The 22,237-nt window shown below is 45.1% G+C and overlaps 1 protein-coding gene across 1 annotated transcript in view; it reads right to left on the reverse strand.

Annotated features, from left to right (window-relative positions):
- TMEM131L (transmembrane 131 like) overlaps positions 1 to 21,208 on the reverse strand; it is an 81,975-nt gene extending 60,767 nt beyond the window's left edge. Inside the window, exons 1-3 of the mRNA XM_059818212.1 lie at positions 21,085 to 21,208; positions 20,666 to 20,736; positions 13,229 to 13,272 (exon numbers count right to left, since the gene is read on the reverse strand). Of these exons, the coding sequence (XP_059674195.1) occupies positions 13,229 to 13,272; positions 20,666 to 20,736; positions 21,085 to 21,208 (239 nt within the window). The remainder of the gene's footprint in view (positions 1 to 13,228; positions 13,273 to 20,665; positions 20,737 to 21,084) is intronic.
- Positions 21,209 to 22,237: the final 1,029 nt, after the last annotated feature.

The following is a 22,237-nucleotide window of genomic DNA, read 5'->3' on the forward strand; positions in this document are numbered from 1 at the left end:
CCAGTTGCCAGGAATCAAGATTTAGACATAAACCAGCGATGCACATGGCACACCGCACTAGCAGGCAGGCACAAAAACTAAGCAGGCATGTTAAATCCACAAAATGACAAGGAACCGCAAAACTTATTCTACAGTATTACATGGCTGCTCACTTCGAAGGCAGCGCAGTGCTCCTTGTTGTTCTAGTCTCATTCAAAAAAACCCCAGGAATTACACAATTTATGCTTACATACGTTCAGCATATTCATCATCTCTGTGTTCAGGTCTTTACTGTTTGTACATTTATTGATGTGTTTATTGCAGAGACCTTAATCTTAAAATGCCAACCCACGACTTCCATCGATAGGACAATGTAATTCAGCATAAAAAAAAATATATAAGTAGGCAAAATGTAAAAGGTGACCTACAATGTCACTAGTGAGGTCTGACCTGCTGACTGCTTTGCACCCGTGTAATAGCTGACATTAAATGAGTGTGCAGCAGGACTGTTGCACACTTCTGCCAGCCAGAGTGGGGAGACCTGATTCCGTTTCGCACAGACCCTTAAAAATCATTTTACATAAACGGAGGTGGTGGTTACACAAGGTGCAAGAAGTTATGAATCAGTCACTCCCTCATTTCTCTCATTTCACTTCCCTTTTGCTATTGTGTATCTGCCTTTCATCATTAGATTACAATCTGCTGTTGTCCCTTATCAGTTTTGCCTATCACTTGAAGTAAGCAAGTTTTCATTTTTCCCTTCCTACCAGCATCTTTGTTCACTTTGCCTTTTTTTTCCAGGGGCATCTTTTTTTTTTTTTTCCCTCTTTTTCTTTTTCTCTCCACAATCTTTAGTCATTTTTTCTCTTGTTACCATACTTGCCCCCCTGCCTCTGGCAATTACACCCCATCCTTCCCCTGCTGCCAAAAATCCCGAGCGTTTTGGAGTGGTGTTGCTATTGGCATTAACAACTACTGCCCAGCATCACGGTGTGATATTACTGTGCAGGAGCCGACCTACTACAGCATTACTTCAGCCAGGAGCTGGTGTCCGATGCCCAGAGGGCACCGAAACCGTGGGTGTCCAGCCCTGTGAGTGATGACAGTCACTTGCCAATAACTTTGGAGAAGTCCTAAGGTAAAAACACAAACCTTTTATATTTCAGAGACTTCTAATAATCCTTGCTGGACTGTTCTACTTTTCAAGTAGAGAGCAAACAACTTCACACAGTAACTTCTGCATTAACTCCCGCAAAGGCAACCAGACCTTTCAGGACAACATCTAGTATCTACAACTCCGAAATTTCACGCAATGTACATCTTCATACTCTAAGCAGTGCCTCAGTAGCAGCAGTCATGAAAGTGTAATTACCTTAAACTTTAAAATTACAGCTTTTATTTTCTACCAAACATAACCAACTTTTTTTTAATGAATCACTGCAATTTATCCTCGAAGAAAATAGAACTACTGTATTGTCAGATAATTCACTAATATTCAACCAGTTTTGCTTTTTATCCTACAACTCCCTCAGGATTCAGCTCTGTTGTGTAACAACTGCTAACACTGTAACATACGTGAAGATGGGTTTCACACTAAGTGAAATGTACCCGTAGACCCCACCTGTTTAAAAACCATCCAGCCTGCAACAGATGAGTAATTAACAGCTTTTACATATTCCCACCAAGAAAAGCCTTGAGAACAGGGTGCACTTTGCTCTGGCGCTCTGAAGGCAGCACAATATACAGGAACCTCAAGACCTTGGAAACCACACAAAGGGTCCTCCTCACAAATAATACAAAAACAAGCATGCATCTGTTCTTTCTCTCTCCAGTGCTAAACACATCACACTGAGACTGGTGGCTCAGAGTCAAAGAAGTCTCCGAAGTCTCTCCTTGATCCAAGTGTATTCCCAATGGCAGCGCAACACATTGCTCCGACAAATGTGGACTGGTGTCCTAAAAGCCAGGAGACAGCATTCAAGCACATACACATGTATTCATCTGGCCCAATTTCAGTTCGATACTTGACTGCTGAACCCATTTCTGTTCTCACTGATAAGAAACAAATACCAACAGCTGAAGGACTGCAAAGAGTTGACTGATCCCCCCCAAAGCCACATGCTGCCCATGGAAGAACTCTTCGAAAGCTCTCACGGGGAAAAGAGCACCAGCAGGATGCAGGATGCCAGGTGGCCTTTTTTTTTTGGCTTAATTTTGATAACCAGAAATCACAAATAATTGAAGCAGCTTCATAGGAAAGGTCAAGACCTCAGTACGCCAACAAACTTAAAAAAAGTCAAGTATTAATATTTGGCTCCACTGCTTGCCAAACACTGTCAGCCCTGAAAGAAGTGTGCAGGAGTTGATGGCAGCACTTGTAGTGACTCAAAGCTGGTCTCTAGAGCTTCTGGAAATCGGAGAGTCTCTATAACAATCCCGTTTTGGACCCTCTCTTAGGACCTGCAAAAGCTTTTCAAGCATATACCCCCCACAAGGGTGACCGGGAGAAATCCTCCAGTAAATCAGGAGGGGAACCAGGGCTGTAAGAACATGGCAGCATTCAGGGGGCACAGAGAAGAACAAAGAACAGTAAAACAAGAGATTATTAACTTTCCACTAGATCAGGTATCAGCATTCACACATGATTAAAAAAAGCTGGGAAATTCCAACTCAGGAAATAAATATATATGTGCTACCAACAAGGCAGAAAGCAGAAACTAAGATAAGCAGATTACAAACTGGTCATTTATCTCTATCTACTTTGTAAACTGAGACTGCCTATTTAATTCAAAGTTAACTTTTTTTTTTGAGACAGAGTTGCAGAGATATGTGACAACGGAAATATGTTTCAGTCTCTCAAAGAAAATAAGCAGGTCCCAGAGAGAAACATTAAAACAATGAACAGCCATTAAAAAAATTGGAAAGCAATATATAATTATTTATATATGCAAAAGAAATAGAATGTATGTCAGAACAATTTTGAGTTAAGGTCACTTTTTCTTCTTCATATATATCATTCAGGTTTCTGAAAGTCTTCCCAGGCATTTTGAAGTATGTCAAATCATCATCCTGTTGATACACAAGCGTCTCCAAAGGCCAGACCAGTTTCAAATCTTAGGACTGCAAAGGAACTGAGGTCTTTTATAACGAAAGCTCAGCTACATTACTGCAAGTGTCACCATCCCATCATCCAAAAGAACGGTTTCTAAGCTTAAAAAAAAAAATAAAAATAGGGTTTTTTTGCCTTTTTCATGTTTCCTTAAGGAGCTTGCTGTTGCAAACAAACATCTTAACAAAACTTTTCCTTGCTCAGAAAGCCCACCTTCTAACTGAAACACAACAAAACCATGAACCAGAGACAACACAGCCCAGGCTTTCAACAGCACTGAACGTGATCTACTGTCTTAACTTTCTTCTTTTTACTTCCAAGTCCTTACAGTTTCTTCATGTGTCTTCACACAGTTTTGAAGTAGAAGTTGGCTTTTATCAGGCAGTAACAAAAAGCATTATTTTGCACTTCAAATTTCTTAATTTTGACATCTGTGGAGTTCTGGTATCCAGGTGGGTGAGACGGTAAACCACTGACTACAGCTCACTAAGTACTGCAACAGTTATCTTGAAGCAGACTAGAGGCTATCAGAAGATGAGAGCTTCACCAAAAACAAGAACAGAGGGCTACTTCTCACCCTCCTCTTGGAAAACATTTTCCCTTCTCTCTTCTTTTCTTCATAATTCTGAGCAAAAAAACTTCTTCACAGTGATTGTTTTTGATTGAGGAATTCCTGCATTTAGAATTTATATGAAGTCCATTTGTTCTACAGAAAGCAAGGTCTGTTTCCTACACACACATAAAAAATATCCTGAGTTGTCCTTGTCTGATTATAGTTCTGTTGCACTTTCTGAAAGTTACCAAGACACAAGAAAAAAAAAAATGCAGCTTAATTTGTACACCACTTTGAGGGCAGGAAGTGGAGAGGAAGATAAGGTGACTATTAACACAGCCAGCTTTGCCTTCTATCTTCCTTATCTCAGGTGGTAGCCTGGACATAACATAGAATAGTGGACCCCTGAGAGGACAAGCAGACACCTAAATTATTCATACCGACCATGTGTTTCTCCTAGGCGATTAGCTTATTTTATTAAAGCAAACTCTTCTACAAATACAAAGCAAATATTTGCAGCGAGTACTCAGAACTCTGCAGAACAGTTAATACACACTGTCGTCACATGCAAGTATAACATTTGATATATTTTTCCTCTCTCTGAAGTGGACAGGACCATTTTTTCCTGATGAAGAAGAGAGTTTGTCATTCTGCAACAACCACCACAAACAAAAAGTCTCTTCTCAAAGCAGCTACCGAAGAAAGTGGATAAAAAAAATCATATTTAAGACAATGTAACTAAGATGTTTCTTAAAACTTGGGCTTGAATTTACAACCAAGACTGAACTGAAAGTGGTACAGATGAGCTATTTGCTTTGTTTTCCTCTCCATGTTTTTACTTATGTTACTATGGCAAACGCCAAAATTACTGAAAAGGCTCCTTCACCTACTTGCCTACAAGTTATGCACTCAGAGCCACTGCCAGGGCAGGAGCGCAGCTTTCCCAGAGCACATTTCCCAGTCAAATACAAGTATGTGAGACATTATAAGCTAGGTTTGTGTTACCTTTGAGTCTCTAGAAGATAAGAGGAAGGTAAGAGCATTGTCTATAACACTTTATTACACCACATCCTATAGATTTCAGGAAACTATATACTCAGTTCATAAAAATCAAGCCAGCATGCCAGGGTTGATGATTCCGAAGTGGACTGTCTGCAAATTCCTGAAAGTGAGCAAGCTGTTTTGTTTTTTTCTATTTTGCCACAATTTGCCAATCTGCAACAGCAGAAAAACTAGGAAGCTAAATGCTTAGAGTGTCAATTTTCAGTTTGCTGACATTGGTCTATTATTCCAGATGTCTATCATTTAACTGCATAATGGTAAAATTAAAATTACTGCAAATTAAGCCCTCTTAAGGGCAGCTATTAGGGAAGTAAAAATAATTTATTAATAAATGTATAGATATAAAGCTAAATCTTTTGTGGCCCACTGCCCACAAATCAGAAGGATTAGCCTGAGATCAACACACATCTGAAATTCATTATTAGCGTATTAAAAAGTAGAAGAGTAAGAAGAGAGTTCCTATTCTGAACTACTTATTATAGAAGCAGCATGATTGGGCTAAGGGGACGCTAAGTTTACAATGATTAGGACAAGGGCAAACGTGCCACAGCAGCTGTTTGCTTTTGCTTTTCTTTCTTTTTTTTCTCTCCTCTCTAAAGATACAAAATGTGTCCTAACATCCCCTTTTTCAAAACAAGGCAGGTTAAGTTTAACAAGAAAAATGCCATGTTCCAGAGGGACTTGCAGAGCGCTCACAGCATGCAGTTGCTTGGCATCAAGAGCTGGCCCTCCCCATGAGTTTGCTGAATGACTATACCAACAGCCTGTGCCACCACGAGATCTGTCTGTGCTCCTGCACAGCTTTGCAGCCAGTACTGAAACAAATACAGAAAGGGAAATAAGACACCGTACGTCTTTCTCCCACCTGCTCAGATGAGGATTGTCCTAACTCCAAAGGCCATGCATTCTGGGTGGACTCTGTCCCAAAGCATAGGCTACAGCAGTGTACCAAGAGCCTGAAAAAAATTAAAATTGTGCACAACAAATGATGTACATGTGTGTGTGCACTTGCCTTCAACATTCCATAGAGTGGCAGGCTGTGTGATTCACCACACCATCCACCCAAAACCCACCAAGTGCCTGCAAGGCTATCCATCACACCGATGCAAGTGCTTTACCCTCCTCCTACCCAACAGCCACTGATTTGATAAGGCTTTACTCCCAAAGTACAACAAGGTGCTCCCCCTCTCAGACCCACTTTTGGGGACTAACCTGCTCATCTATCTCACCAGCAGTGAGCAGAGCAAGAGATTTGGCTGGGCTCCTCCCCAGCTCCTCCTGTGCTGCAGTAGATAAGGGAGCAGAGAGTCAGCCTTGGCACGAGTACCACCACGCAACCACCCACCCCAACAGCCAAAAGGCAGGTGGAAGAAGAGAGGGGACACACGGACTGAGGAAAGAGCAGGAAGACACCACGACGTCTGGACCAGAGCCGCACCGAGACACAGGCAGGCCTCCCTGGGAGCAGCTTGGGAGGAGGGCAATGGAGATGCTGTCCTGCAGATGAGCAAATGAGGTAAATGTTAACCTGGCAAAAATACACCAAAGAAGTGCTTTTAATCCAGAGGAGTTTTCTGATACAACTTGTAGGGCTGCACAAGGCAGAGGACAGCAGCGGGGCAACGGAGAGGGCAAGGCAGCCTCTTCCTCTCACGGTACAGAAACTGCAACCGTTTCAGGCATGGCCCAGACAGAAACTAAAAAGAAAGAAGAGATGCCATAAAAAGGTATGCAAGGGATCTGCAGAAGAGACAGAAAGCTCAGAAAGTGGGAAAAGAAAGTAAAGAAATCATTAACAAGAGAAAGGAAAGAAAGACACAGGACACCAAAATGTAAAGCTCAGTTTATTTGTCCATTTAAAACTGGTCATTACATGTGAGAACGTTTACTCCAGTAGCACATATTCACAAATACAGCTTCTTCACATACACTAATCCCTGTGCAAACAATAACCTCACAGCCCCAGCTGGAGGAGACTGTCACTGCCTGCTATTTTTACCAGTATAGAAACTGGGGTAAAGACAGCCTGTGCAGCTTTTCAAGGCAGCGTGAGCCATATGAAAGCACAAGTGCCAGTTCTCAATTACCACAACAAGATTGCCTTCATTTCTTAAAGTCAAATTGTCACCCGTAGATGAGAAGGTCCACTTTAGGTCAGTGTACAAGCCGACGTACAGATCAGTCAGTCACTGATCTGACCACGGGCATCTTCCAGCCCAAGAGGGCTCACAACGGCGAGGGAAATAAATCCATACCAGCAGGGTTTTTTCAGTGCAAGCAGACAAGATTTTGACTATGAGTGGGATTGCAACAGCATATCAAAGAGTAATTAAATCCGGCCATGCATCGCCTTTAAAATATTTCAGTTAAGGTCAATTAGATCCTACACTGAGGACAAAAGTTTGACAGCTCTTTGCAAAACGCAGCAAGACTGTCTCATTTGCCATTAACTCCAGACCCTAGAAAGCCATAGCATTAGCTCCTCAGTCTGATGCGAAACACAGTACAGCTGGCCTAGGCCACTGCTCTCATTTCAGAAATATAGGAAAGCAACTTGGAAACAAATAAATAAATGGATAGCTGACTCATTTGCTAGCACAGAGCACTGGCATGCCATGTCCCAGGAAAAACAAAAAAACCACCAAAACAGGTTTTTTACTCCCTGTATCAGCAGACAAGCAATACAATTTTGCAAAAGGACAAATATTTTGGAAGCAGCAATGCACACAAGGGCACAGCTGTCCCTAACAGCATTTAATACAAAGTTCAGCAAGGCAAAGTTCATCAGTGAATGAATTACAACACATAAAACAGAGATAAAAGATTAAAGCAGCAAGAGTTCAGCCTGCCACCCTGGCTGTGCCTGGCAGAAGTGTAAAGAAGGAGAGCAAGAGTAACACTGATAGTTCCTTCCAAAACAATCTGTTTCGTCATCTACAAGAGATCCCCCAGCTTTGCTGACCTTCTAGCAGTTTTCTTCAGGAAGCTTTTATTATTCTAGCTTCACATTATCCTCTGTGTTCCCCTACAGGTGTTTCCTTAGGGATTTTCACCCAAGCATAACAGGTAAGCGTGTGCATCTCATTTCGACTCCTTTACTTTTAAGGAGTAAATTTCATTTCTTTAGGCGTTTAGTAAATCTTAAAAGTAGTAGACCCTTGGTGATTTGGTGCAATTGTAAGTAGGATACAACAGCAGTGACTTAGCAATTAAAAACAAAAATTAACCAATATCAAAGCAGTTTTTGGTGCAACCCAGTAAAAACACCCATTCTGTGCATAGAAATGTGTTACTTGATGCAAGTGCATTAATGGTAACCAAAAAGCTTTTTCCCCAAGAAATGCAGTTTTTTTCTTTTTTAATACACACATAGATTTCTGCTTCTTTTTAAAAAAAATAAAATGTAAAACTATTAAAAACTTAGTAAAAGCAACTTTCGCTATTACAAGTTAGGACCAAGCGTATATCCTAGGGAAAGTCATGTGATTTTTCAAATACTTTCGGGGGTAAGTTTAATGAGAATCTAAATGATTAATGGTATTCGATACAAGCTTAGGTTTAGGGTGGTTCCTTTCAAACAGTTTAAGCACTCACTGACATTCTCAAAACTACTTTTCAGCTCTTCATTTTGAAACACTTTCTCAATTGATACTCAGTTTGACTTTAATAAAGACGTTTAAAAAGTAAACACAACATAAAACAATGGGGTATTTTTAATATTTGGACATTTCTTCTGACACAAAATCAATTTTTATTCTTTTTAGTAAGAAAAAGCAGAAGGAAAAAAAATCCATTTGATCCTAACCTATTTTTCCATCTTTTTTTCCTGGCTTAGCCACCACCCGAGCTAGTTATCTGGTACACACACATACCACCAGTCCCATGCCATTACTTTCCAAGAACTGGACTGTCAGAAATTATGGCACTAAGACCACAGGCTTTTTTGAAGGATGAATCACCTCTGAAGCGTCTTAACAGTCCATCCACAGCACCAGACTCATCTGGGCCTCTTGACTGGAGAAGAGATGAAGTTGTGGCCAGTGAGAAATTGCCTCATACGACCTCGCAAAGCGAAGCAGCCTCATTCTCCCCAGCCACTCTGGATTTTTCCTGGAGCAAATACTAACTACATCTCTCAAGTATCCACTAAACCCCCAAGTAATTTTGGAGTCTGTGCACCTTAACTGCTTTGTCGTCTCTTAGGCAACTAGTAAGCTACTCCCTTGCTACCTTTACCTTCCAATTTCTCTTCCGTGTATGAAGCACCATTTCATGGAAACAGCAAAAATCACAGGATTAGGAGTAATCCCACTTGGGAATCAGGAGAGGTCAAAGTGCCGGGCACCAGCTGTCACTCCTGGGGCTGCACTATCACCCTAGCAGGAATCCAGTTGGGAGCTGATACCATCTACTGCCCCAAGCAGCTCCAGTCCACGGGGTCAAAGCCTCTCCCAGCGATCAAAGGCAAAGGTTCAACAGAAATGCTTGATTGAGCTAACTGCATCACATTTATAATTTTCTTAGCCGTTGATACCTATCTACTCAAACCAAAATATGCCCTAACTGTCACAGATAAAGGCTGGAAAATGTCCTCTTACTCGCTAATTACATACCATACTCTTTAGTATTGTATGGCTTTCCTTTCTCGTGGACTATTAATGCACATTATATATAAAGAGTGCATGCTCCACCTCTTGAGTACAGCAGTTTATTCTGGTGCAAACATTCTTTGACGTGTGTGCTGGTTTTGGCTGGGATAGAATTAATTTTCTTCGCAGTAGCTAATATGAGGCTATGTTTTGGATTTGTGCTGAAAACAGTGTTGATAATACAGGGATGTTTTAGTTATTGCTGAGCAGGGCTTACACAGAGTCAAGGCCTTTTCTGCTTCTCACCACCAGTGAGTAGGCTGGGGGTGCACAAGAAGTTGGGAGGGGACACAGCCGGGACTGCTGACCCCAACTGACCAAAGGGGTATTCCATACCATATGGTGTCATGCTCAGTATATAAAGCTGGGGGAAGAAGGAGCAAGGGAGGGGACATTTGGAGTGATGGTGTTTGGCTTCCCAAGTAACCATTACGTGTGATGGAGCCTTGCTTTCCTGGAGATGGCTGAACACCTGCCTGCCAAAGTAGTGAACGAATTTCTTGTTTTGCTTTGCTTGTGCAAGCAGCTTTTGCTTTATCTGTCAAACTGTCGTTATCTCAACCCATGAGTTTTCCCCACTTTCACTCTTCCGATTCTCTCCTCTTTCCCACTGGGGGGGTAGTGAGCAAGCGGCTGTGTGGTGCTTAGTTGCTGGCTGGGGTTAAACCATGACAGTCCTTTTTGGTGCCCACGACAAAGTGTCAGCTGGGAAACTGGATCCTCAAAGGCCTTTCTCCAGAAGTCCTCAAAACCAAGGATTAAGAATGTCATGCATGTGAAAATTTATTTTTTCTTTTGATAGTCCAACATCTACTTCATTGAAGTGGAAAGCTAAAAATTGATAACATCATTTCTGCACATCACCTAACAGTATTGTCCCTTTATCTGTGCCAGACTTCTGCATTTGACTCATTCTGCTGCTTTAGCAAAAGCGTTAGAAAAAACCAAGCACCTAAATCTTAAAAATCTGCTACTGCCAGCTGTGGCAAGTGAACAGTCACCAGCACGAAGGGAAAAAAAAACCCAAACTGTCTGTCAACACCTGTCATTGACTTTCTTCTAACAAAACTTTCTGAACGAAAGTTTTTCTGGAAGGCATCTTTTTACTGCTGACTTTCAAATGTAATACGCGTTTTTTAAGGAAACTTGAAGCTTTTTTAATAGGCTAGTCCAAATACCTACGGCTTTAATTCTGTCAAAGACTGTGGCCAGAAGCAGTACATCCAGCAACTCCAGTATCTACTGTCCAGCATTTCTTATTCCAGAGTCTGATCCAGAGAGACACAAAACAGTGGAAAGCAACCTGTGGTAGCACCCAGGCAATCAGAAAGACAGGACTCTTAGTCTGGAAATTAAGGAATTGCTAATTACCTTTTTCTCACTCAGGGCAGCTGCAAACCCACAGACCTCCAAATCAACCATTTCTCATTCACCTCTGAAACAGCTCTTTACAAAATTGCTATTTTGACAACGTCTTTTTACCTCCATACAAACTTCTGTATTTGTTAAAGATAACCTAAGGCAGAAATAATGAGACTACATCCATCCCCCTTGTGCACTTGCCACAAAAACAACAGCAAACCAAGAAGCCCACCCCAAATGGAAGATTCTGTGATGCACATGCACAGGAAGTCAGTTAACAGACTGTTAATACTTACCTTTTTTTTTTTTTAAATACATTAGCAAGCTCCCAGAAGAGCCCATTACCCTACAATTAAAAACCGAATAAAACAATGTTTTGGGGAGAGACTTTCTCCTTTATGCCCCAAGATGCTGAACTCTACTTTCTTCAGCTCTGGGGAAGATTTTTGAATTCTCTGTCTCCGTTAACTTCTGTTCATACTGCTACTTTAAGGTGCTTTGCTTATAGGGGCTTCACATCAAATTTCAGTAGCTTTAGCTGATTTCCCTAGGGCATGCTGGCAGACAACGAGATGGAGATGCCACAAGCTCTCAGATTTTGCTGCTACAGGAAAAGGAAATCCCCATGATTTCACCATATAGTAATATAAGCCAAGGGAATGAAAGTTAATCTGGAAAGAAACTAATAAATTCTAGTCTTTCTAATGTACCTTTGATAGATCTTCTTCATAAAGTCTACACTAAAACATTCCTTCAGTATACAGATCGGTGTTTACATACGGAAACAAACCAAAACAGTTTAAAACATGCACACAAACCAGTGTCTGTTTTGGCAAGGTTCCTGAAACATTTCAGTATGACAATAGAAGGGTGTTTCCATCCAAGCAAGTGAACCTTATACACTTTACTTTCAGAAAACAAGTTCATTTTTGGAAATGAGTAATTACTAGAAAAATCTTTAAGCACCTGAATGACAAAAAAAAAGTAATGAAGCCACTTTTTCCTATTTCCTATCTCAGTCTCAAGAACTATTTATCTCTCAATAGTATTTTTATTATTGTCAGAGTAGCCAGTTAGTCCATCCACCTCCATAGGTGGAGATTTTTTTTCCCTAAACTACATCTCTTTGCCTACTAACAAAAATCTCAGAAACCACCTTAAGCACAGCACTTGAGAATGCTGTCTTCTGACTACTTCTCAATAAAGAGAGCATGCTTAGGTAGGCAGTGAAAATTTTGCATCAAAACCATAGCAGTCCCCAGCTGATAATCAGAAAGTATTTGTATTTGTGCAGGGAAAACGCCAGCTTTCAATAGTTTACCCCTCTTTTCGCAAGGGGAGGAGGAAAAAAAACACACCTAAGCAGGTAGGAATTGGGGGACATAGGTAAGCACAAACCATCAGCACCAGCTGTCAGAGGCAGCAGTAGTTCTCCTATCCTGGTTCTATACCACCTTTGTCACTCCCACAGAGATGAGGCACCGTAGCCCTAATGTGATGCTGGGTTTGCATGAGAACGCTCCGATGGAGCAAAAAGAGGGGGAAAAGCCACGCTAAGAAGCATTGCAGTCCAGGACAGACCCATCACAACCATCCCCTTCCCGCCCCCAGGCTTACCCCTTCTGCCAGCTCCCAGCAAGGCTCATGTTTTATCAGATCTATTCACTCTCAAACCCAAGCTAAGGGCAAAGACAGGAGATAAATGAGAAAAGCATTTCTGGCTAACTGCAGCCATCAGAGCACAGTGGCGTTACACCTTTATTTTCAGTCTTGTGATCCTTCTGGCTGGCATGGCACTAAAAGCTGTACCCACATTAACACATACCAAAGGAAGGAAGTGTTTTACTGGTAGATGTCCAAGCATTTTAATCTGGACACTCAGAGGAAACAAAATGTGTATTTAAAAAATAATCTGTGATGCTATTTACCCAACCTTTCAAAACAGAGGAGGCCTGATATTAACAGAAACAGCGGAGTTGAGGCTACAGTTCTTAAGAGCTTTATTATTTATCTGATTTCAAGAAATAAGGCACGATATTCCTTGTTCCACAGCAACAAATTAATAAACCTTTGGCTTTAAATCTTCTTGACCTCCCTCCCCACTTTGGTGCACATTAACACTCCAAGACTACTTACGTTGGCAAATTTTGGAACAGAAAATTGTCCTCTTGTTTAAAGAAATTAATGACAAAATATACAATAAACAAGAATCAACACAGAATTTTTTGTGTAAAAGCAATGAAAAGCAAACGCAGCTTAGAGATAGAACAAGGAGAAAGAGCTGCAAGAGGGCATTTCAGTCTCATATACGCTGCGCACTATTTTTTGGTTTTGCTAACAAATTAATATTAACATTAGTTGAGAAAATCATAAGCCATAAGTAATGAAAATCTATTTAATATGCAGCAGAAAAAAAATCATATTTAGTAGTCTGCCCAATTACACTTCAGTATTTCCTAAAGCAAAAACCAAAACCAGCTTCAATACTCTTATTTTCATTTGAGTTTTGCTTACCTTTGCTCTTGTGGATGCTCTTCCACATCCTCCTCCGAATCAGTCTGACAAACAGAGAAAATACTATGTAAGCATCTCAGAATTGTGACAGGTTGCACTGGACATATGTACCATTTTTAACTCCTCCAAAGATGGACTCGCACGCAACTTGTTTGCAAAACAAACTCAGAAATCTAAAATTGCTACCACTATTCCTTTATGATTCAAGTAAGGTGGATGCTGGCCATCCCGTTTGAGGTTTCAGCTCATTTTGCCATGATAGATGGTGACTTAACATGGCTAATCCATTATTTTTTTTCCAAATGTTGATTGAACAGACTCATTTTCCATTTATACAAATGCATATACACAAAGTTCTGCTCACACACATAATTTCAATCTAAAACCATGTCCTTAAACTACAGGAAGTCTACTTCCTCCCCCTTCAAATTATCTGCCCCTGTCAGTAAATTTCATTAGCCAGTACCTGAGAAAATAGGATGCAGAATGCCTTGAAATTCAGATCATGTGGTAATGCCAAAAGCAAAGGCAAGGTACCACATTCCAACGGGGACGGCGAGATCCCAAACCCAGACCTTACCAGTGATCAGCAGCACATACAGAAATCAGAGAGAGTACCAGCTTTAAAGACAACAGCTTAGCTCAGTTGCCAGACTAAGGTAATTCTCAGGACACGCAGTTAACAAACTGTGCCAGCTTGCCGTTCGTAACTAACCATTCTGAGCTGTCTACAGAAATGAACTCAAGCGTTGGTTCAATGAGCTCCCTGCAGAAAATCCACTTAAAACAAGCAGGTAGCTGCTCTGAACCGGCCAAGATCTCCAGGAAAGCTTTAGGTACAACTCAAAATGGAGTGTGTTACAGCCACCCAACCCGCACTGATGAAAAAAGGGACAACTTTAGGGAGATTAACATTTTTCAGGAAGAGGTCACAGTTATCCTGCCAGGAACAGCTGGGAAGTTTTCCCAGCTAATGCTTCTGCAAGTGATGGTTCCACAAGACATGAGCTACAGACCTTAGCAATAAAAAGGTAGAAAAAAAAACCTTTTAATTTTAAAAGAGTGCACCTTCTACCGCCCCTCCTACACGTTTCCCATGTAAGTGCATCACGGAACAGGCCCCAAGTCACCAACTTTGACTCTAGCTCCTATTTTCACTACATACTGGGGGGGAGGAAAAAAAAAAAAAAAAAATCACCTGCACAAACACTGAACATCTTTCTACAGGCTTCAGATGCTTAAGTAGACCAGGCAGCCCTACTCATCTACTGAGCAGGACAGACAGGATTTCTGAAGACCTGAAACTCATAAAGGTGAAAAAACAACAACCACACTAAGGCAGCAAGTATGGTTAATATTATTGTTAATAATTAACATTATTATGGCTAATATTATTGCAGACCTTGCCAAAAGCTACGAGATGCATCTAAACTTCAAATCTTTTGCCACCAGCAGCTCATCAACAGAAGCAGCACAGCCTTCACCATAGCATAACCAAACCTGTAACAAGAGTGCCAGGGAAGTACAAGTTAATTTGAGAACTTGACAATCTTTCACACGCCTGCCCTTAAACGGAGGTTGGAGACACCATGACAATTGTCCAGGACCTGCAGCACATCACACGGCTCTTCAGCACAGACGTACCTATCTGGAGGTCCTAGCGCCTGGCCCTCACGGCCATTTCCTCTAACAACTGAGCTGAACCTTGCTGTTAGCCTCTACCAGTGAGGCACAACACAAACCCATCATCTCTTTTCCAGCTTCTCCAAGCTCCTTTTGTACTTCCAGGACCTCAGTACGATACCAAGCAGAATTACACAACACCTCATCCACCTCCTCCAGAAACAGCTTCTCTGCCACAACAGGCTGGCAAGCTATCCTCATTTTAACTGGCTTAACTCCTCCTTTAAATGGCTTAACATCTGGCAGGCATCAGAAACCTGGGACTGTGTCATTACACAGTGCTCACCCTTAACCCTATCTTACCACTTCCCCTCTTCACTTTTTCTCAAGCAACGATGAAGAAAACCTTCCCAATCTACAGTGCAGCCACAGCATAAAATCTCAACTGTGCAAAAAAAAATTTTAAAAATCACCCTTGACTCTGAGCATGCACACAGAGCCCCATGTCCAGCTTCCTCCTATCTTCTCTCCTCTGTATGCCACAGGCTACATGTATACTTACACTAAAGATTTAAAAAAAAAAAACAAAAGCAGCTTTCTCAAACTACCATATTGCAAAACAAGTACTACAGGAGGATAGGAGGAAGGGAACAACTCCTGAAGCCAAAATGCAGGTCCCAGCACCCTATCCATGACAAGAAAAAAATCCCCTTCCTCCAAACCTCATCCTGAATACAAGGCAGGTGCTTATCTTGTGCTAAAAAGCCCCTGAAAGCGCCCCTCTCATGTCACAGAAGTCATGAGAGCCTGGGCTGACAGCTTCTGCATAATCTGCACGGCCAACCAGCCCCAAGTCCTATCAGCGCCATCCAGAAGCTCAGCTGGGAGTCTGGAGGAGACTTAACAGCCCAAAGAGGAACACAATTCCCACCCCAAGTCTGTCTCTGACTTTCATACAAATTGTGCGCCTTCAGACAAACCCTGCTTTGAAGTAGGTGACTCCGTACATTCAATTTGTGCATAGCTGATGGGATGCGCCTCTGTTAATGACATACTGCAGTGCTGTGTATCTCAGATACATATGCAAGATCAAGGTCTTCAGCAGCTTTCGAAACTGGCAGAACAATTAACCTTATTAGCCCCTGAGCTGCACTGAAGAACAGGAACTGGAGACGAGTTGCTACGACACGGGAAAAGAAAAAATAATAAAATTATCTTTCAGAACCGAGAAGAACCTTTAAAGTGAAAACCCAGGCAGCAGCTCTATTTGCCCAGTATCTGTAACAGACTACGATACAGTAAATACTGTGGCATCTTTCTCTTTCTCCAAAATTCAAGCACCTGAAACATTATCACAGTAATCTGAAATAAGCAGTCACTGTAATCTCCTAAGTATCTGCAAGCAAATTGAAACATACACAAGGCGTTCCTCTAATGAAACATCTCACTCATCTCCTACATGCAACAAGCAGGAACAGTGCAAAACCCATCACATCAGACAGACATGGCACTGACACCAAAAGAGTTTGGTATATGTTGCCTTTGATGACTTACTGTCATTTTCAATCGTGATAACGAGACCTACAACTTAACCATCATTATTTCATTTTAATTTAGTTCCTCCCTCAAAACTGAAGGGGCTGAAAGGGAAGTGCTGAATGCTCTGCAGGTACCCAACCTGCCTGCCCCTGCCTTCGGATGCTCACAGTAATCAAAGTGGTTTCTGACGGACAAAAACGTGCAATTGTGACTTTCCAATACCTCTTTTAAGTGGTGTCCACCATGAACAACAAATGCCATTTGTGCTTCTCCTTTCATACACCTGTGGCCATGAAGACAGCAGGCCTGATACCCTCGCTGTGCTTTTCCTTGGGTTCTTTCCTCTCCAGCAAAAAAAAATATAACTAACTCTGCTTTGCACCAAAGTGCTCCAACATGGCTGGCTGTATTTGGAGCTCTTTCAGCCTTTAATGGTGAGGGGCTTCGGCGTCAAGTCCTACACAAAGGAGCTTTTCTCCCAAGCATTTTCGTTAAGTATCAACAAGTTACAAACAAACAAAACCACAAAATTATCAGGAGTCCGAATAAAAACCACAACTGCTCTAATCAAGCCTCCCGCTCTTGAGATTGTCCGTGTCAAAATCCCACCCGTTTTCCACGCATCACCCAACCATCAGGGCAAGCAAGACTTTACTTTTTCCGCATTGAGGACAAATGATGGGAAGAAAAACAAAAACCCAGCCACCCACCGCAGGGATATTTGCTATAAAAATGTCAAGGGCAAGGAGGAGAATGAGAGCAAGGTGGGAGCTCTGCAGCTACCCCACACTTCACACCACCTTCAACAAAAAAGAGGAACTGTGCGCAAGGGAGTATGGATGCCACATCCGACCGGGAAACCCAGCTCGTCTCAAAGCAAAAAGGGAACCCAGGAAGAACCATTAAAATGCTGGAGGAAGCTGCAGACCAGTGGAAGACTGTCGGCACACTAGATACAGCCAGCTCCTCCTCAGCTCTGGCACACAAGCCCACGCACACCCTCACCGACTGCAATGCTCCAGGCACCCATCAGCCTCGGCTGCGGAGCAAGAGCAGTAGGTGAGCCATTCCCAAACGGCTCTGCAGCTTCAGAGGAAGCCAAAATCCAGAGGAAAGATCCCAAGCATGGTGGGGGGGAGGGTGAGGGTGCGGGGAAGAAGAAAAAGCACAAATACATGTAAAGAGGGAAGCTGGGAGGGGGCACACGAGAAGCACAAACAATGAAAGGGAAGCAAGAGGAAACAGAAGGTAGAACAACTGACTGGGGTGGAGGCATGGGGGCCCTGGGCGGCTGCGCTCCAGCATGCAAATTCATGCAGTTCACGTAGACAAAGCGATGCTGTGAGAGGCCTAGAAAGCAACTACAAATATTAAAATGCTTTGTTTCCCCCCTCCCCGCCTCTTACACAATGTCTTTATTTGGTATGTGTTCTTGGAACAAAAGCACACGCAGGCAACCTGACGGCTGAATGGGCTACCCACCCGTCCAACTTTAACCCTCAATCTCTGCAGGCAGCAAGGAATGCTCAAAACTGCTCTGTCACAGGCAGCTGATGATGCATGGAAAATAAGATAATAGTGCAAAGCCACGACAGAAAAGGAAAAGCATCCATCAGACAGCGTTGGTAACCTGCCAGAAATAGGCAAAAGGGCTGGGCAGACAGGGCAACCTAATCCATACCCCTGCTCAGAGCCTGTGACACGCAGGGGGGAGGCAGGTGCTTTGGGTGAGGAGCACGTACAGTTCCTTCCCTGGATTTTTCACTGCTGCGTGCGAAGTCCTCGCTCTCCTTTGCTGCACTCCCACCCTCCCTCCTCCAAAAGGGAAGAAGAAGAACCAGATCGAGGAACCAGGACACTTCCCATTCCCAAAGTCTTCCCTGAGACCTATCTTTAAACACATGAATGAAGCAACCCTTGGATATTCCCTATCAAACAACATTTGTTATCCACTCAAAAGCCAGGAATTTCTTCCTCTTACTAGACCCTTACCGTCACATCACCACTGCTGTGGTACACGAACACTGGGCAACAACCCTCTGTGAGGGTTTAAGTGAGAAAGTCTGTTCTTGCAAGGAAGAGAACATGGACAACCTCCTCATAGCGTTAAGTCAGACCATTTTTTTTAGTGGAGCGTAGAGACCAACAAGCAATAAATCTCTTGCAAGCTTAAGCATCCCTCTAACAAAGAAAGGGCAGTCAGATGTTAACAGATGAAGCGGTTTTCCAAATCTCTGGAGCCGATACCGGCACCTCTGCTGATGGTCCTCGCCAACCCAGAACAGTCACCCAGCAAGCCAACGATGCTGAACTGCCCTCAGGACCTTACAGATGCCGCAGGGCATCGCGGCAGCGCAGGTAATCCTTGACTCCTCGGGCGCTCAGACGAGAGCCACGACCAGCCATCGCAGAGCAGTGACACCATGCTGTGGAAGCAGTGCTGGAAGGGTCACTCGCCACATGCGCAGGGACAGAAGGAGATCTCCTTTCCTCCTCTCCCCAACAACTGGAAAAGGCAGCTTCAAATTCAGCCACAGTCCCCAAGCCCGAGAGGTGCTGGGTAAAACCCAAGCCCACAAGGCAACAGAAATTCGGGCATCAGGGTTGGGCCTGGAACCAAGCTTTGGTCTTAAAACGTGTCTGAGGAACCCAGGCCCTTCTGCTTCAGCTTGAGCAGTCACCGATGTGTCAGATGCTACTGCGGTCCCCAAGCTCGGAGGGGAAAACCATGCAAAACAGACTGCACCACTAATGCTCAGAGCCTGGTTCATCTGGCTTTTAACGTCCGCCTTTTACTTCAGCGAGCCTATCGCGATTTTCACTTCTCGCTCTGTCACAACTGAAACTAGAAGACCTATTTTCTTTCCTGCATACCTAACACAGCGTCTACAGAAACGACAGAGGAGCAGCAGCCTCAGCTTCACCTTTCACTGCTGCAAGGACTCGGCAGGACCATACGCTCAACCACACCAAGTTCAAGGGCCATTCATGCCTGGTTTTGCTTCAGTCAGGCTAGAGCTTATTTTTATGAGGATGCTCAAGAACAACTGTTTTCCAAGAGGACCTAATCTCCTCAGGAAGTAAACATCACATCATCTTCATTCAGTTGCAGCTTTGCAATGAGGAGCAACTATAAATGACGGCATTACACGGTTCTACATCTAATGCATCTTAATATCTTCAAGGTAAAGACTGCACAAGCAAAAAGCTGAGTTCCCGAAGCATCCCCGGGGCACAGAGACTCTGCACTTTCCCTTAGCTTCTACCACATCTGCACCAGGCAAATTCTGAACAGCATAATATATAAAAATATTTTTTTAAAGTACTTGTATGTACAATAGATAATACTTTCATGACACCATGATGCAAAATGCTGGGCCCTGGTAAGCAGCATCAATTGTTAGCTAGCTGAGGAGAGAAATAACACTTCTGCTGTTTTTCCCCATGTTAATGGATATCAACGGCTGAGCACTAAACAGAGAATGATATAATGCCTTAAGAGAAATAAATTACTCTCTTTTCCCTCTCACATAAGACAATGTCCCTAAGGACTGCTTCTTCCCATTTACGAGCCTGGTGCCTTGAAGTCTAGGAAGGCCCAGCTCAACATATGGCAGAGTCCGTCAGGGACTGCCTCAAATGCCATAAACTCCAGACCACCGCTTCCAGCACCCCTCCTCGCTCACCCGCCCGGCCACGTCTTTTACCCTGCTGGCTCCTCTTCCCATACAGAGCATAACAAATCACGTTACCGCTCAACAAAAGCGGCTAAACAAAACAAAAATGCGCTACAATGAGAGGAACATCACCATAGACGATGTGTCATTTGAGGGGGAAAAATGGCTTCACCTGAGCAGGTCTGAGATATAAATATATGCATGTTCGTTATACGCACACCCAGTATTTACCTTGCACAAATACATTCATTAAAAAAAAAACAAAAGGGAAACAGAAAACGGGAAAAAACACAGAAAAAAAACCCCAGAGCTGAAAAATCACATTGCTGACTGCAGCCTGAGCAGGGGCGAAGCGCTGGCGGGGCGGGGGGGGGGGGGGGGGGGGGGGGAGGCCGCGGGGACGGGGCTGCGGCGTGACAGCGGGCGAGGCCGCCCCCGCGGGCCCGCGGCCCGGCTTGCCCCCCGCCGCGGCCCCCCGCCCGCCCCCGGGCCCAAACCCACTCCCCCCCCCCCGGCCCCTCAGGGCCCCGTAATGGCCCCCGACCCCCCTGGGCCCCCGCCCGGCCCCAACCACCGCCCCCCCCCGGCGCCCCCTCACCTGGGCGGGCAGCAGGAGCTCCCCCTCCTCGGCCTGCCACAGCTCCACCACGCCGGGGATAGGCTCGATGGCTGCGGGGGCAGAGAGAGAGAAACCGCGGATGGGCCGGCGGCGCTCGCAGGGGCCGGGAGGCCGGAGCCCGCAGGCGGCGGCGGCCCGGGGCGCCCCGCGCCGGAGCAGGCCCGCAGCGACGCGCGGCCCGGCTGACACCGGGACGCGGCGGGCACTGCGGGGCGCGGGGCCGGCAGGAAGGCGGGGAGGATGCGAGCCACCTCCCGGCTCCCTTTGTGTCCCCGGGCTGCCACCGCGGCAGCCGCCCGAGGGACGGCGGCGGGGGCGGCGGCCCCGCTCGCACGCCCGGAGCGGGCAGCGGCAGCACCCCCGCTCCCTCCCCCGACCCCCCCGATCGGCGCCCTCACCTTGCCCCTGCGCCTCCCCGGGGCGAAAGCAGGGCAGGAGGACGTGGAAGACGCCCAGCAGAAGGTTCATGGCCGCGGCCGCGCGGCAGTAGCCGCCCTGCTGCGGGTAGCGCAGCCCCGCCATGCCGTGCCGCGCCGCGCCGTGCTGCGGCTGGGCGGGGGCGGCGGGGGGGCGGGGCCGACGGAGCCGCGGGCACCGCCCACCGCCACGCCGCGCGGCTGCGCGCGGCCACGCCCCGCCCGCGGCCACGCCCCCGCCCGCCGCCGCCAGCGCCGAGCACATGGCGCGCCGCCAAGCGGGGAGCACCGCCCCCCGCCCCGCGGCCACCCGCGCCCCGGTGCGCCCGGAGGTGCCCGACCCAAACCCCCCCCGCAAAGCAAGAGGGGAACGCAGGAGGCGGGGGGGGCGTTGGGGACAAATGATGCCAAATCCTCCGTAGGACCGCGCTTGTGCAGTCGGCGCATGGGTTGCGGCGGGACCGGGAGCTCCCCTCCTTCCCTTACACCCGTGCGCGATGTCACCGCGCCGGGACTCGGCTGCTCCCCCGTTATTTTTAGAAAAAAAAGCATTAAAAGTGAGCGAAGGAAGAAAAGCAGGAGGCAGCGCGAAGGGGGAGGGGAGACCGCAGAGAGAAAGCGTGAGGGGAGGGGGAGGGGGGGGAAAAAACCCCCAAAATCGCCCCGATCTGGTGACCTGACTGCAGACGTGCTCGGGGAAGATGCTGCCAAAACACACGGCGGGTGTAAGGGTCGGAAAAGAAATGGGCAGTGGGGTTTAGTTCCCTGACTGCTTAGCAGGGCTGTATGTCAGAGGATTACTGCCGCTGTTCTGATCCGCTTTGGATCTTCAGTAACTGTTCTGGTGCCTAGAGCTTTCTGATGGGTCCCTCCAGCAATTACGGTGTTTATAAAACAGAAGTGTAGAACAGAGGCCAGCAATAGCGTATGCCGGTCATGTGGTTTTAACAGGCGTCTCACACGCCCTTCTAATTGTATTTTAAAGCACTTGTCCCTTTTGCTCAAAAAATAAACCCTCAAATACTTAAATTACAGGAAAAAACAGTTGTTAAACTAGTTCTGCAAACCTCGAGGAAAAAAGAAAGCAAATACTCCACTAACGAGGTTTGCACAACTCCAAAATTGCATCTGGTTC

This window comes from Gavia stellata, chromosome 5, assembly GCF_030936135.1.
Source record: "Gavia stellata isolate bGavSte3 chromosome 5, bGavSte3.hap2, whole genome shotgun sequence".
NCBI classification, from domain to species: Eukaryota; Metazoa; Chordata; class Aves; order Gaviiformes; family Gaviidae; genus Gavia; species Gavia stellata.